The sequence below is a fragment of the Sebastes umbrosus genome, chromosome 2 (assembly GCF_015220745.1).
Source record: "Sebastes umbrosus isolate fSebUmb1 chromosome 2, fSebUmb1.pri, whole genome shotgun sequence".
NCBI classification, from domain to species: Eukaryota; Metazoa; Chordata; class Actinopteri; order Perciformes; family Sebastidae; genus Sebastes; species Sebastes umbrosus.
In genome coordinates, this window is record NC_051270.1 from 5,765,790 (window position 1) to 5,783,426 (window position 17,637).

Here is a 17,637-nt window from a genome sequence, read left to right on the forward strand (position 1 = left end):
ACTAATCTAAACTTAATTTCCAGTTTTTAAAAAGCTATTTCATTATCTTCATCCATGATTTTGAAATAAAATGTATTTTCCCTTCTAAAATATAATATTACGGTCTGACTATACATATAGAGGTTGCGTTAAAGAATGTATTCATATTTTACTTTAATATCAGCTCAAATTATCCTTACAGATCAGTAAAAATAGATCTGTCACTGAAATGAACTTTCACTTTCAAGTGAAAAGAATAAGACAGAAGATGCCTGCATTACTGTCATTTACTCACAGCTGTTCTGTATGTTACTATTAAATAGATGCATCAAATCTGTATTGTGTTTTCTGCAAAGGAAAGGAGCAGGAAAGATTCCAGATGGTTCCAGTAATACAGTCGTTATATGTCACTGCTAAAGCAACAGTAATACATTGAGTTAAGAATATGGTGCAGAAATGCTGAGAGAGAAATGGCTATAGAAACACAAGACAGAGGTGAAGAGGTCCATGTAGAAGCCAAAAATAAGCAAACTGAATAAATGAATTCCCATCGTTGAGCACCAAATCAATATTCAAGCTACATGATAAATTCAGAAGGCTAGGTTATTAATCATTAATATTGTCAAGAGATAGCCAATTGGACTTTGACTTGGTGTGAGAGCCGTGCAGACATTTCTCCACTAGAAACTTTGTTCTGAACTCACAACCCCAGAGGAGCACCCTGGGGACTGTCACTGGATCAGCACTGCCAGCCTCCCAGTTCCATCAATGGTGGAATAACAGAACAACTCCAAGACTTCTCTTTGGATGAAACTGTTCAGACCAGGAGCATTAACTCAACTACATTAATAAGAAATGGCAAAGTCACTGAATCTGCAACAAAATGTTTTAAGATTGTAAAAACTCATGCTGATTTTCTTTTTTTTATCCTTTATATTAATTAACAAGGCCGAGAGTCTAAAGCCATCATGCTAGCAGCTAAGTAACAACATCAGCATGCTCACAATTCAACGTTCAAGGTTCATTTATCATTGACATTCTTCGACACAAAGTTGCACAATGAAATTGAAGTTGTAGTCCCTTTATGCTGCACAAGTAAAAACAACAAAAAAAACTTAAAGGATGAGTGGAAGAGTCTGAGTCTGAGGAAAGAAGCTACTCTCTCGTTTGGTTTTACAACAGCGAATACTTTTATATCGTTTGCCCGACGACAGCAGGGTGAACAGGCTGTTGCAAGGTTAGGTATTGTCTGTTAATAACCTTTGGGCTCTGCGCAGGCACCTCACCTCACTGATATCACTGATGCTCGGTAGATGGGTACCGATGATGTTCTGGGCGGTTTTAATTCCAGTCAGGATGCCTTTTATTGCTCTTCTGTATAAGTTGACAAGAACTTTGCAGGGAAATTTTGCTTTTTTAAGTTTTCTTCTGGTTTCGGTTTCAGTTTCACTATCTTAGTTGACCATGTTACTATGCAAATGTCATTTGTTTTACAGGTATCCGGTCTTAAACCAAAGTATTAGACACATTAAAATATTGGCCTGATGATGGCACTAGAGAAAAAGGAAGCGGATCATCAAAGATATTTAATTATATCCTGTTGGGAACATAAATGAGTCAGACTTCTAGACCACTTGTATTCAGGATGCCGTCCCCTTCCCTTTATTGTACTAAATGTCTATGTTCTTTCATGTATAGTTATGTGCCTAGCTGAAAAACCAATTAATTGCCTTCCGGGGACAAAAATAAAGTTGAAAGGTGAAATGTCTGTACTAAAAATTCATGGCAATCCATCCAATATTTGTTGAGAAATTTCATTCAATACCACAAATGTCAACCTCATGGTTGTGCTAGAGGAAAGTCAAGGGATCACCAAACTTAGCACAATTCATCCTCTGGAAACCATTAATATCTGTGCAAAATTTAAAGGCAATCCATCCAATAGTCCTATTGGAATAAACCTCAAGCAATTTAGACTCTCTTCAGTCACATGGCTATGATGCGGTAATTGCCATATTTTGCTGCATAACACCCTACTTTATATATGCTCACTTTTCAAAGTTGACCACACAAGACTAGACAATGGGATCAAAGAGAATGACTTTATATGATTTCTGCTTTAGAGTGGATTTTGTCTTTAATCTTCACCCATCATAACATTCTCGAAATAACAGCCTATTTCTCTTCAGCCCTGCATCAAGAGAGTTGCTGCCCTCCTTTTGTTCTTGCTATTCAAACATTTGGAGTCCGTACAAGCAATATTGGGTGAAGCCATTAAAAAAAAAAGAGAAAAGTCTCTCTTGCTGCTACTTAAATTTCAGAGTGAGAAACGCTTGACCGATCGAGCGCGGAATGCTCTACCGATTGAAATTACTACCAAAGCCCCTGGAGCATTGATCTCAATTTCTGCAGGTTTGGGTAAACAGCACCTTATACGCCTACAAATCAAGTAATTAACACTGAAAACAGAGCTGAGCCTCAGCAGGATCAAGGTCGGATGTCACATTTAATATGAGCCCAAAGCCCAGTTTGAAGAGAGATAGTGTGGAATGAAGGTGAGAAGAAGAGAAGGAGAAATGATCATTTGAATTGTGTCTGTCTGGTCTCAGGGTGGGAAGAAGGTGCCCTCAGAATCACCAATGAGACAAGCAGACATGGCCAGCAGCAGTGTGACATTGGCACCATCCTTCTCAGCACTATGTATCTCCTGCTTTCCCATCTCTCGCTGTTTTGTTCGCTGCCTCCGCTTTGTAATCTTTTCAGCTCCCTCTTGTTTTCTTCTGGTACTGTGCCGTGTCCTGTTTTATTCTCTACTTCCTCTGATCTGTTTTCTTCTCTTGTACTGCGCCGTCTCATACTGCTCTTTACTGTTCTGTTGTATTGTCCTCAATTAAACAAGGGAACATGTCATCGTACTGACAACTCATTCTCGGTGTACGGCTGCGCCCGAGGCACTTTCTCAGCAGAAGATCCTTTAGGAATAGGAACACAGAGCTAAAGGTACAGATATATGAATATTCAGCGGGCAAAACAGACAGGCAGATGGAAATAAATGTGGATTTTAACAATAGACAACCAGACGCCAGTGCGTTGCAGTCTATTCACCCACAGGCCCGAGGAAATGCTTGCACAGTACCATCGCAGAAGTTTAGTATAGTCCTAACCTACAATTCCTCCCGAGACTTTCTGACATTCGGAAAACTATGGTCAGTTCATTGCTAGCTGTAAGCTATATAATACAGTTCTTTATCAAAGGAACACACAGATCCTCCAAACAAAGAGCCAACACTAGCAAAGTTGTTGTTTTATATACTCAGTATATACTTGTATATTCATGAACCCTTTTCATTGTTCAAAAGTTGCTTCCTAAGCTCTAATTCAGGAGTTGACAAAGTCTGACACTGTGAGCCCCCCCTCAGACAAAACTGAGACAACTGTGTCCCCCAAATAACCCACCCAACCCAATATTTATTTATTTCATTAGTTTTTTTTTAAAGGTGATATTAATGGATTTTGTAATTTTATAGTGTAAAGTATTTGCATCTAGGGGATAATCGAGATCTGAGTTTTGGAACTACAATGCCTATGCTTTCGGGGATGTAAACAGGAAGTATAATGTCTCCAATGGATAGTTAGCTGTGGGTTACAACTTGAGCCCCAATTTTTTTTTTTTTACATTTTGGCAAATTGGCACAATTAACAACATGCTGAATTAGCTATTAGCTGTTTCTGTTTGCAGTACAACCATGACTGTACAGACAACAATCACTGGATTACTTTGATACTGAAGAAACTTAAAAATGTGATGATTTCCAAGCATGTTCTGTCTTTTTCAATGATTTCTAAGCGGATTTATGGACGTTCATTTGCATCGGACTTCAGAGACAAGTAGCTAAGGCAATGACTGAGATTTGGCTTGATTTATGACTCTGAAGTAGTACAGATTTTGACAAAAATTGAGCGGCCATCAGGCACTAAGGGTTTTAAAGTATCTAAATTGCCTCCATGAGCTGTGTGTCACAGCCACTGCTGCTGCAGACCGTGTTGGTGAGTGGGCCTAATCAATAGGTCAAACTACAATAACTAACTTCCCATTGTTTTCACACGGGCATGCACCTGTCCCTTTTACCTCCGACAGCAGGATCTTTGCCTGAAGTCATTCTTTCCCTTTTTCTGTCAGAGCTCAGAGGAAAATTGATCACTGGTGATTGACCCGCCTACATGTCAGTGAGATACTATTCTACGTCTGGCCTGTGGACAGTATGAATGGTTTGGACCTTTAGGATACACTCCTCAAACGTATTAGAGCACCCACTAAACAGCCATGTTTTACCTTAGCTCACTGTTTATGCTTAACAAACGTGCATTGAAACATGATGTTGCTGTAGTGAAAGATATTTATCAAGACGAGGAGCCTACGCTAAAAGGAGAACCATACAGTAATTATTACATCCAATTCAAAGTGCTGTATGCTGTCAGGTCCGTGTTAGTCTGAGTGTGATAACATTGTCCCTACGGTCTTGCTAAACCCACATCCCTGTACAACAAGCCTCTAGGGGGTAAGACTCTAATTATCAAAGAAATGTCTAACACATCATTAAAAAACATCTGGTACACTATCATCATCATCATCATAGTGTGTATGTGTGCGTGTTAACATGTTTCAGGTCTAGATTTCAGGTCTGCCAACATAAACCATTAATAATCTCTCATTTAAAAAGCCTGTTTTCCCTTTCAACAATGCAAATCATATTTATTGACAGAAAGGTGCTTTAGTTAGTTAGTCATTAGTTGTTTCTTGAATGGAAATTCCAGCATTTGTTAACCTGGTTAACTGTAGTGAAGCAGATCCATCTCCATGTTAACTTGCTGGCTGACCTATTCCGTGGTAATGGACTAGCGAAGATGTGAAGTTCACTATCACAGCTACAGGAATTCCAGGGGAATACTTTCTGTGTTTACTTTCAGTGAGACTTAAACAGAAATGGTTGTAATGATTTCAGTCACATTTTTAATGTAGGAGGCTTACTTAAAAGAAGACTCAGTCAGAACCGAGTATATGTCTACACCGTGTATGGTGCTCCACTCAACATGCCGTTCAAATGGTGACATATCCTATTGTTGAATGCACCTGATTGGTCCCTGGTTTTCTGCTCGCCATTTCAAACAGGAAACAACATGGCGGCCTGCTCGTAAACTTTCTGTTATTTTGTCTTAACAATCCACCAAAATCTACTTCTGAAAACATTTTAAGTTTAAAATAGGCTATGCCACTGTTGAATCTTCATCTTCATTATATAACTATTGTATATCGCCTAGTAATGACAGCTTGGTCCAAGTTTTGTGAACTGGATGCGTCGCGCTGGACGGGTTCATTTGCATAACGGACTGTTCTCGCCTTTTCATTTTGAAAGAGCAACGGCCAATGAGGAAACCCCAACACTCGGCAGACCAATCTTGTAACTTCATCACTCAGTCACTCACTCAGGGACAGACTTTTGGGCCTCTGCGGTCCAGCCAAAAGAGTTAAAAAATTTTTTTTATGCTTTTCACGGGTATGCATCTTTAGTATTATCCTGCACGGCGTCTGGATTCTCGCGATATCACAGGATTCTGCGAGAATTGAGATCACACGAAAATCAATCTTGTTAGGCTTCATGTAATACATTTGTGTCCAGACAGCCAGTATCCGGACAAATCAGCGTCCTGTGAGGAGTTACTGGCAACTACGGGCGTGGCTTAGGCGTGTTTGAGGCAACACGTAGAGGCGACTGTTCGTTCTAAACAACAATGGCGGCTCCTGAAGAGGTTGCCATAGATGCTGCAATAACATCAGTTATATCAGAACTGAAGAGTATATCTTCATCGAAAGAAGAGCAAAGAGCGACAGAGAAGGCTTTTCTCGATGGAAAAGATGTTTTCGCTCTTCTCCCGACTGGCTTCGGCAAGAGTTTGACTGACAGATGGTTCCCTCAATCACCTGCCAGCTATATTTGGAAAGTGCCTGCCCTTTTTTTCCAAACAGTTTCCATTATTTTATTTTGAGGTTATATGGTGGTGTGAGGGGGTAAGGTAGAGAGAATCGGGTTGAAAAAATGATGGGGGCGCATTACAACATACTGTATATGTTGATACTGTATGTGGCTGTGTTATATTGTCTTGCTGCACCTGCACAGTGTCTGTGTTTCTTAAATTTCTACAATTGAGAGTAAGCGTGAAGAGTGTGAAAATAGTAATAACTCATAATGAACACAGTGATGATAACAGACCCCATGTTGACAAATACCTGAATTCCCCTCTAAAGTCTGGTGATGGGGTAATTTCTGATCCTGGTTGGGTTCCTCTTTCACACTGTGTTTCTTTAGCATATTTGTTTCAGGGAAAAGGCAAGATGCTATCACAAATTCAACACACACAAACATAAGCCCCCCCTGCTGTGCAAGTATCTCTTCATTACTGTATGTGTAACATGCAGTGGATGCAATAGCTACCTAGTAAGGCCATGAAGCAGATACAGATGGCGAAGAGGGAGCTGAAGCTCAGGCCCACGTCCTCTCGATAGATGGCCAGCGTTGTCTCGCAGTGGCGTCCTCTGTAGCCCTCCGGGCAGTGGCAGGTGAATTTGGAGGGCGACTGGGCCACGCATGTCCCCCGGTGACAAGGCCGTGTAGCACAGAGGGTATACACGCAGGACTTTCTCGTCACGTTCACACGGATCATGTGGCCAGGGGGACATCTGCAAAGGAGGGTTGGACGGGGACAACAGGGAGGGGAAGGAAGGAGGAAAACAAAAGAATCATGAATAATGTTACCCTCATTATTGTTCATTTTGTACATAATGTGTACATTAATTGTACACAATGTTTGGATACAGTGGAAAAGGAATTAAAAACCCTTGTTGAAAGTTGGTTCAATTTTAACAAACTAACTTTAAAGGGGAACTGCGCCCATTTTCAATATTCATACATGTTCTTCATATAGTCTAATAATGTTGCGGCTGTCATGTAATCGCTTGGGGCAAGCTGGCACTGTCATTTTACGTTCACTATAAGTGCTTGTTCTTGCCATGACAGGCTCAGATTGTTAATATAAATGCCTAGGAACCTTAGGAGTGAGTTTGTTATGTTGGACTATAGAAAGCATAGCTCAGTGTTATCTAAAAGGTTTTCAATGTCATGGCTGAATATTTAGCTGATTCCGACAATGTGGAATTGTTGTCCCCATTAGTCACTTGTACACAAAAACATGAGAAAATAGAGTCCAGGTTGAAAAATACTAAAGTTATCCTCTAACAGACATTTACTTAAATGAAAATCTTCCAAGATTATTACCTTAAGACTAAATTCAAAATGTTTGTGAATCGAGCAACAAATACACAAAGCAAACTTGTGATTAATGTTGAAATAGAAAGAATAACATTGTAAACAAAACTACTTACCATGAACCAACAAACTCATTGTTTATTAAATTAAATTACTCTAAAATTTAAAGATTAGGCTGACTTTAAAACAGCTCAAATCATGTATAAAGTTAAAAATCAATCATTATCTGAACGTAATCAAAGGTTGTTTGAAATAAGAGAAAGTCAATATGATTTGAGAGGAATTTGCATGTTTAAAAAAACAAATCATACTAATATTATCATCAATAAATTTCCATTCAAATTTCAACATGCAGATTAAGATGTCTTCATCAATTTTGATTAGGTGAATGTGTTATAATCTCTCAGCAGTTATAGATGCATCAAAGAAAAACAAAGCAAATGCAAATAAAACTGGAGGAACAACAGGAATAAAAGAAATCATATCGGACAGTTGCGGCATTAGAAGATAAAATGAAGATGAATATAAATATACAACGCCCTATTGAATGTTCATTACTATGTCTCACTCTGAAAAAAAGTGAAATACTCTCCTTGAGTCAGTGATCTTCCACAGATGTACACCTCAGTAGAGAATGCAGTGGAGGAGAGGAAAATGCTGACTGTGACACTGGCGGTAACAAGGATGATTTTATGCAGACAGGGGCACATTTTCTGCCTCACTTCAGAAAGCACCACTATAATTAAAAGCTCATTTGGGTGTAACAGCTCAAACAAACATTTTATGAGCCCATTAATTCGGCATCCCTTTCAATGTCTATGGAGCTGCTCCAGGCTGTACATTTTGATGACATCAGATGCGTCTCTGGAGATCTGAGCGGCTCATGCTTATAAATATTGACTCAACTTGACTGGGAAACAGCAGCATTATATATTCAAAATGGTTCTGTAATTTATCTCATTACTGTTCCTCTTCCACCATAAAACTAATCCAGATGAGATGCTAAAGGGTCAACTTACTGTATCATCTGCCCAACTCTGTGTCCTATGAATGTTCATATGCAACTAAACTCGAGCAATTTATGCTAACTGGCAATATTCCAACACAGTCTCACTGCAGTTCGTGAAATAGTCACAAAATTTAATCTATTTGATTTGTTTACATAGACACCAATTTCCTTTTTTTTCGTGCCGCTCAGCACGACTTTCAACAACGTGTCTTTTGTTCTTTTTCCTATGAATGTCCAGCACGTGTCAATTTCCACTCCAGTTCTTTCAAAATAAAACTACTTAGTTATGTTTAGGAAAAGATTGACTTGGTTAGGCTTAGGCAACAAACTCTGTAGTAAGCTTTAGGGAAAGATCGCGATTTGGGTTAAATAATACCGGAAGTGCTGTAACTTAAGTATGGATGTTACGTGACAAATAAATCAACTCTGACTCGTGTTTTCACACGGGACACAAACGGCGGTCTCCTGGTTGAAAGTCCTGTGTTTTTTGACTCACCCATCCACCCCGACCTCCGCCTATTCCCTAAGACTAGAAACTGTTACCCTTGCTTTAATGTCAGTGGTTGGGGCAAATGCACCACTAACTTTATTTGCATTTTGATGTGTGTGTTTGTATGTGATGCAAATGTGATATAAATCTAACTGGCTCTGCTGCACTTAGAGAGATATTTAGGTCTACTTTTTACAGCATTATGCATGCAGCATCAATTTAAGTGGTAGCCACAATATAAACCTCACATTAAGTCAACAAATATGCTGGAAATGTCATGTTTAATACCATAATAATCTTGAGAAAGTGAGTTCTGTTGGTTGAAGACTACTTGTTTACGTAACACTCTCAACTTCTCTGTGATCGCCAGACATGTACAGGATACAGGTGTTTTAACCAGTATCTATTTTAGGGCTTTCATTTTCCAGCATTTCACCACAAGCTGCAGTACATTCATTCCCATGAGAGCATTAAGACTGGACTCTTCTGACCTGATTCTATTTTTTTTCACAAGTGCCAAAACAAAGTGGAATGACTCGTCCGACTTCTGTAAAATCAATTTTCAGAGTTATAAATTACTCTTCTTAATGCATTTAGAAATGCCAGCTATCTTGATAGAACAGGATACAAATGACCTAGGTGTTTGAAACACAACATTTTAGAAGGTAATTAACTGTAGGTGGGATTATTAAGCCATGATAAATGCTCAGCGTTCAGTATTCATTAAGCCTGCTTGGAGTCTGTGTAGGTGTTGAACACAGGAAGGCTGTCAACTACAACAGTGCTTCTCTTTTCTCTGCTCTCTCTTATCATTAGCCATGACTGAGTGTTATAGGTGTCTTATATGGTTGTGGCTGTCGCTCAGGGGGTAGAGAGTGTCGTCCACTTAACGCATGTCCGAGTGTCCTTGGGCAAGTAATGTGAACGTGTGTGTGTGTGAATGGGTAAATATTGACACGTAGTCTAAAGAGCACCGACGTGTCGGAAGACTAGAAAGGCGCTATATAAATGCAAGTCCATTTACCATTTAACCCAAGGTCACACTTCACGACCTTCAAAGTCGTCAGATCGCTTTACTGTTCACACTACACAACTTGCTGTCTTGTAATCAGGAGTCTTTAAATCGTTGTGGTTTTCACACTACATGACTGACTGGAGACAGGAAGTCACACACTACAAGATCTTTTATCGGGAGGAATCCCCGATGAGGTCTCCAAACTACGATAAGTCAGAAAACACATGTGAAAAAATACACGGTAGATGACGTGATGACATACGCGAGACACATTGCTGATGTTGTCGTTGGCACGTGTTAACAAAATAGCCTGTTTCAACCGGTTTCCACACTCTTTTTTACTATTTATTCCTCTAGATGCAGCAACAAACCTTGATCCGTGTTGCAAATGCAACACATACAGTAAGTTCCTATTGTTACAGGTGACCCCTCAACCCGACTCTAAACTCTCACTGGCTTTAGCTCGTGGTCGGAGTACGCGACTGGTCCAGATGTTTAGCATTCTAGATATCAATCTCAGTGGAGAGTGATTACAAAAAAACATTGCAACGCTCATTAATTTTTCTGTTTCTTTGCTGTCCCAGGCTAAATATTCGATGAATTGAAATGTACAGTAGAAACCGCCTCTAGTGATCACGTCTGTCCGGGTCAAATTGATCACTATAAACGGATGATTATTATAACCAAATTGTTGTTGTTGTGCATCATTTCTCATTACCATCTAATTGAAATTTGTATATTTATCACATGAACACAAAGTAATGAAACGGACCACTTTGCTATTTACTGGCTCACTGCCAATTCTTCTGCCTTTTCCGTAATCGAGGGTGAGGCATTGCCGTTTTTGTCCGGCTCTGCAGCGCGTGCTCGCATGCCTCGTTCTCTCACACGGTAGTGGCATGGAGGGAGACGGGCGCCGGTCTGCGTGTGTGCCCGCAGAGCCTGTTGAGGACCAGAAAAAGTTTCACTTTGGAGTTATAACGTGACCCAGGCATCATCAATCCTTTTGACAAGGGTGCTTTCACCATAATGCCCCGCTCCGGGCTCTGGTATAGAACACTGAGGTGCAATAGGGCTCGCTTCGGGAAAAGCCTGATACCGGCAGTCATAGCTGCCTTAAACAACAGGCGTCGCTGAACAGGCCTGAGTGTGTACTGCTGTCCGTCATTTTCTGTTGTTGTCACTGTTGTATTGCCGTCGCTGTGTTACTGCGTGCTGTTGTATGTATTGGTGTCTGAAAAGTACAGTGCTGTGAAAAAGAATTTCCCCTTGTGGGACAATAAAGTCTAAAATCTATGCTGAAGTCTTTCCCCGTGCACATTCGTTTTTCATTCAGAGAAAATGACTTCCTTTTTCCCGTTATGATATATAATGTGCACGCAGCATCAGCTACATGTATCCAGATGGAGAGCAGACGGTTGGCGAGGCAAAGCATCAAGGGAGTAAAGTAAAAAACAAAAATTCAATTAACGTTAGTCTAACGTAGTTTTAAAATGTCTTTCCATATGTTGTGTATGAAAAGACCCAAAATGAACACTGTAAGCGGACTATTTGATTACTATAAGCACATTATTTAACCAGCATTTGTACAGGAATGATTCTCTCACAAGCTTTTTCATCCATATAAGCGTTTGATCACTGTAACCGTGACCACTGTACTGATTGCATATTTCTGCACGTAGGCGGGTACATCCATGTATACACATGCATGTGTACAGAATCCTCTCACCTCTCACTCCCTGAAAATAAGGTCACGGTGTAATTTGGTTACTACTGTAGGTTGTAAGGGAGCACACTCTAGCAGGGTTATTTTCAAAACTCTCTTTATATATGGGATATTGCTCTGATTCAAGGCCCATGTAAACCGCTTTGACGTGAGGACAAATTAAAAGTTATGGTTGCTAAATTATGACTGGACAATTGTGGTTCAGCAAGGGATTTAGTGAACAGTCAATTGAATGCCACAATTGTCCTTTTTTAAAATTAAATCAGTGATTTTGCACGAGCTAACTGTGTTATTATCTACACTACAGAATGTTATTATTCAACGGCGGTCCCCCAGAGTAATCAGGTATCAAACACTTGGGCTTGGAGGACTCGCTGGCAACACTTACTGCTCTCTAATCATCTTCCAAGGTTCAGGTCAAGTGGTGAAAAGAGAACAAGGCGAACAAGCGAGCAGGGTGGGGATGGAAGGGGGGGTGAGGGGAACTGGGAGTGTGTATGTGTGTGGCAGTAGTACATGGCTTAAAAAAACTGGGCAGGAGTGAGCAAGATGAGAGCCATACAGACCAAGAAATGAAGGGGCAGAGTGGGAGAATGAGAGCCATTTGAGAAAAAAAAAAAAAAAAAATAGGTTGGTGGATGGATGATGCGGGTGAGTGGATCAAAGGAGTGGAAAAAAGGTAAAGGCAAGATTAAAAGCGAGGCTGCACAGACTGAATGGAGGCTGATGTTTCCAATGGCAGAAAGAAATTGCTGAGATTAGTGCATGTGGGTAAGAGCACTCCGTCGGTCCGTGCCGCGGGAGAGGGTTGTTAGTTTGCTGCGGCTTTTCATCGCACGACATTTCCCATTTCCCGCTGACAAACAGATAACCCTCACACAGGAAAAGTCACACAGGAAAAGTCACACAATAGCGTATGTGAAATGTTGATCAAGCAAAAAGTGTGAATCCCGTCAGGGTCAGAGGGCTGGGAAAATAATTTATTTTCACCTCCAACATTTTAGGCGTTTAGCTTTAGCGACTGAGCAGATGGAGCTCACTGCCTTATTCATCGCCTCTTAAAGGGAGACGTGGCTGTTGCTGAACACACTGGCTCTTGTGGGGATTTAAGACTTAAAAGTCTCTCTGAGGCCACGTTTAGACCGACAATAACCACCGCGCCACAGTCATAGTGAGGTGGGGGTGTCATGGCAGAGAGCTCTGGCAAAAAAACAAAAAAGATCCTGGTGCAAATTTTGCTTCAGGGTAGTCTAGTGTCAGCCAGCGAGCCACCCTGTTGGCCAATCATGTTTACCTCACAAACACCACCCTTGCCAACCCTTTCGATTTTAACGGGAGACTCATGTTTTTCATTGCCCTCTCACGGTTTCCTCCCGGTGTCACAATTCTCCCGTATTTCTCCCGATTTATGACAAATGTTCACACCTTTCTTTTCCCCTTTTTGATATCTCAACATGTTTCTGGCACTGCACAGCGTGTATAAGCCTTCCACCCGGACGACAATACTGGGGGAAGAGAGCTGCTCGCGACACAATGCGGTTTGAGCTGCGCTCGCCGCACATTACAACGCGGGGCGCCCGAAGTCGGGCTTTGCTCGATGCAGAGAATAGTTGTCGTTGTGTGGCCTAAGCCACTGGAAATAATGTGTTTCAGAGCGCAGTGGTGCCGTTGTCGTGTTGTGTCTGAAAGGACCTTCAGTGAGTGAAAGATGGAGAGGGAAAGGGAGAGTACTGAGAGAAAGAAATACTCAAGCAGGGGCAAAAAATAAATGAACGAACAAATAAAAACTAAGAGATTCACACAAAATTCATGCCAGAGGGGAGAATTATTCTGTATTCTTTCCTGAGAATTAAAAGTAACATTTTAAAATGCTGTTGCAGTGCACTTATTATTTTGTCATTTTTATTCTTTAAAAGTCACCAGAATGCACCAGAAAGGAAACAAAGACTCTGAAACTCAAATCTTTCTGGGGGAGGACCCCCAGAACCTCGCTTTCATTTTGAAATCCTCCCTATTTTTTGAAGTCTCAAGGTTGGCAAGTATGACCAAGGCAGACAGGAAAGTTGTTGTGAATACTTGCCAGAGCTGTAAAATCCTCCCTCCGAGTATAAACTGCTCCCACTGTGTCATTATGTTTGATAAGTCTTCAAACTGGACTTCCTGGTTTGTAGCCTATTTCATCTTCTCACCAAAAAAACGTTGCAAAAATGCAGCCTGTAACAACTAAGCCTCCCTGGTGTACCTCCCAGTTTAGAATTGCTATTTTAATGTTGTTTCATGACGCACTCAGTTTATTTGTTGAGTTAATTTTGCTGCCAAAACCTAGCTGACTGTTTCACCCGCAAATGGGTGCAGACCAGAGGCCAGTTCAAATGAATGTGTGATGTCATATGAAGCACTGCAGGACTGACTCTGAAGCTGCTCCGCAACATTTCTCCTCTGTCAGGCAGGCTGAGGGGATAGCGGCACAGTGCTGATCTGAGTTCACATGACACCCTGCCCGTGACTAAGAGGCTAAATGAGTGTACTCGCTCATTTGTTTTTCAAAGAGCGTGATATCAATTTCAAAAGGAAACACAATGAACACGTAATGTGTGATGACCTTCAACCAGTTTGGCACTTGGAGATTATCTGACGGTCACATCACATTTATTTAATTTCAGCCTGCAGTTTTTAATCAAGAAACCGAGCAGCGAGGGAAAATAAAGGCAAGTTAATTCAGGCTACGTACGTACGCTAACATCCGCAGCCCTGACATGACAGTAAACCAGGCAATCAAACCTGCAGAAAAAGGTAGACTGAGGTCAGAACTAGTGCTGTTGAAGAGTTGAGAACAAGCGGCAAATTAACCTCCAGTGCTGAAAATGAAGCCAATATAGAAATGCCAAAAACTGCAGTTCCTCAAATGGCCACATGAGGCTGGCTCCAAAAGGGAGTCAATCTCCACAGATGTTAAAAGGCCCAACTTTATAGCAGAAATAATCCTGTTTACAGCCTGGTACAAAAAACGGCTTCGGGCTCTATAGCTTGTGTTGTTAATTGATTTCAAATAATAAATATATACATAAGTTTGCATAGAGCAAGCATATTTGCCCACTCCCATGTTGATAAGAGTACTAAATACTTGATAAATCTGCCTTTAAGGTACATTTTAAACAGATTAAAAATGTGTGATTAATTTGCGATTAAACACGATTAACTATGGACAATCATGCAAATTATTGTGATTGAATATTTCAATTGATTGACAGCTCTAACATTTATTTATTCATACATACAGTTGGCGTAAAAGTCCCAGGAACTGGTTATACGGTGTATCTGTTTTAAGGTTAAACAAGTCACTTGTGTCATTGTCACTTCAGTTGTTGCTTGGTGATTGCTTTCTATCATGCCGACCTGGGCTTTTTTTTTTCCTGTTGTTCACTACGTTGAGTGGACGGTAATTGGCTGCCACAATTTTTCCTGCTGACAGCTCCCTCACAGCTTCCTCATGCACACGTGAGCAAACACTTCTTGTGCACATAAAATAGTCGTCATTGAATTTGACATTTCACCGGCGTTAGAACAAATAACGGCTCAGAGATGCTTCATCTTCAACAACATTTCCCACGTTCTCAAGTAGGTCAGGGTCAGGTTCTTTAGAAGCTCATTTATGCAGCTATGAACAAAAATAATGCCAAAGTCAAAAGCTGCAAAAAAATGGCTTCAGAGGAAGAGTGAGTTGGTTTAAATGCATGTGTATTCATGCCTCTGTGTCAAAACCATGAGTGTGGAACATCCACGTGCGAATGTGCAGTTACATGTGGTGTGGGGTTGTGTGTATGTACCTGCATTCGTGCACTCTCCACAAGTCGACGCAGGTGAAGGGGGGGCTACATTGGTTCCTCTTGCAGGAGTCGGACGAGCACCCAGGGGAGAGGCCTTGCATGCTGACCTGGGAAACCCCATCTCGCGGCTGACTGTCCAGTGGAATGTAGCGACCGTTGAGGCGTACGTCCCTCATGCAGCCTGCAGGGACACAAATGGAAAAAAGAGTTCAGTGGAACAAGAAATACACTGTTGTCACATTCAACTACTGTAGACACACACAATTAAATTAAGAATTGGATTTCATGTACCTGGTGAGCAAATCAACCACATGTTCTTGATAGATTCGTTGCTCTAGTTCTAACACATAAATCCACGCTGGTTTCTGAGTGAACACAATGTTACGTTGAGTTTCTTGTGGAAAGGTGTTTATGGCAGCATCTTAAAATGCCATTCATTCTGTTGGAGGAAATCTCTGAGGGCAAAGATTTGCATACATGTTGGATTTTGTATAATGTGCTCCACGGCATGCTGATAGCTGTGCTGTTTACACATGTCACTGCTTCGCTGGGTTACACTCCTGAGACACTCACCAAAGGGGAGTAAACATGTTTGAAAGGCTGTTTGCAAAATGTTGCACACAGTTAATGGAAAAACATTACAAATAGGGCTTCCGCTTGGAACAAACCCCGACGGGTCTGGATCCTAGTTGTAGTTAAAGGCCCTGACACAACAAGCCGACGGGTTTGGGGCCGTCTGTGAGCGTTTGTCGGCCTAGTTTTTGCGGTCTGTCCCGCACTGTCCGCTCTAGTCTGCCTGTGTCGGACGTTTTTCCGGCCGATTCAGCATGTTAAATCAGCAGTGGAGCTTGTCGGTGAGAGGAATCACTCCGATTCGCTGTTCAGTTTAAACAAACCGGTTAAGCGAAACGGAAGTGAGGAAAGCATGCAAAGGAGTAAAGTCAAGAGGACAAACACAGATGGCTCTTCTCATTTTTCATCCCATCTGATCATTCCAATACACGTATATTTTCACAGCGACATGGCCGTCTGGAATGAAGCTATGTGGTGAGTGAGAGTGGTGTGAAAATGGTCGGCAAACGTCGCTTTGTTTCATGTACATATCATAACAACAGCTTGTATCTCCGCCCCCCTCGGTCTTCCGGTTTCCCATTTTCAATGACGAATATGGACTACCGGCACCTGCTGGTGTGAGGAGTTATTTCCTCTCACGCAGGAGCAAAAAGTACGTGCTAACTGGCCGTCGGCTGTAGTCTTTGCGGTGTGTTCAAGTACACCTTGTCGGCCAAGACAAAGGCGATGTGATGTGACGCAACAGTCGGCCTTCATCGCCGCTAGTTCCTTGATGGTCCTCCTGAGCATTTAGAAACACTGGGCTGCTGTGAAGCGCCTGGGAATGACTCGAGGTTCAGTGTCTCGCTCAAGGACACTTTGACATGTGGACAGATGTGGATCGAACTGCCAACCTTGTGATTAAAGGACTACCTGCTGTACACCCTGATGATAACCTTTATGTCTAACTCAGTGTAGCGAATGTTTCTAAGGTGTTACCATGGAGCGTCTGAGCAACTCCTAAGGACACATTTCTGGTGTTTATTTTCTCATTGCGTAACTACTAAATTGATATATTCAGTCAAAGGCTTGTAGCAGTGAGGTTACAGATTGCAACCAACTGAATACTCCTCTGCTCACCCCCCCTTTCTGTAGACGAACCAACAGTGGCCTTCAGGTGAATTCGCACCACCAAATTCAACTGAGCATGATTAAACCCTATATAGCGGACTCAAAGTATCCCACAATGCATCGTGAAAATTAGTGGACAACTACGGTCACTAACAGAGCACTATATACCATCATGCATTGCGCTGAAGGAAAAATGGCAGGTGGACGAAAAGAGAAAGAGCAGCGAGATTTAGACAAATCTATGAGTTGTGGCACGAAAATAATATATTTAATGTGAGCAGCGCATCACAACACAAACGGCCACAAAGTACTTTGTATTTATTAATTTGGGAATATACGCTTTTTGGCCCCACATTCATAGCGGCTGTTGATTCTTACCTTTCACAATAAAAGCCCTAGACATATACGCTGAAACACTGCTTATCAGGGGGAACTTAAATTCACTCAGAGCATTTTGCTAAAAGATGTTTTTAATTGTGCGACCAAGAAAATGATCTGAGTAGTGTCCGAAAGTGTTTTTTCATTTTGCAGATAAGCTCACTATACAGTCCTCTACATAGAACTCCTTGGATATTGAGTAGGGAGT

At 41.4% G+C, this 17,637-nt stretch overlaps 1 protein-coding gene across 1 annotated transcript in view; it reads right to left on the bottom strand.

The window, feature by feature from the left end:
- si:ch211-186j3.6 (neural-cadherin) overlaps positions 1–17,637 on the bottom strand; it is a 338,768-nt gene that overhangs the window by 19,986 nt on the left and 301,145 nt on the right. Inside the window, exons 34-35 of the mRNA XM_037746583.1 lie at positions 15,369–15,549; positions 6,471–6,715 (exon numbers count right to left, since the gene is read on the bottom strand). Of these exons, the coding sequence (XP_037602511.1) occupies positions 6,471–6,715; positions 15,369–15,549 (426 nt within the window). The remainder of the gene's footprint in view (positions 1–6,470; positions 6,716–15,368; positions 15,550–17,637) is intronic.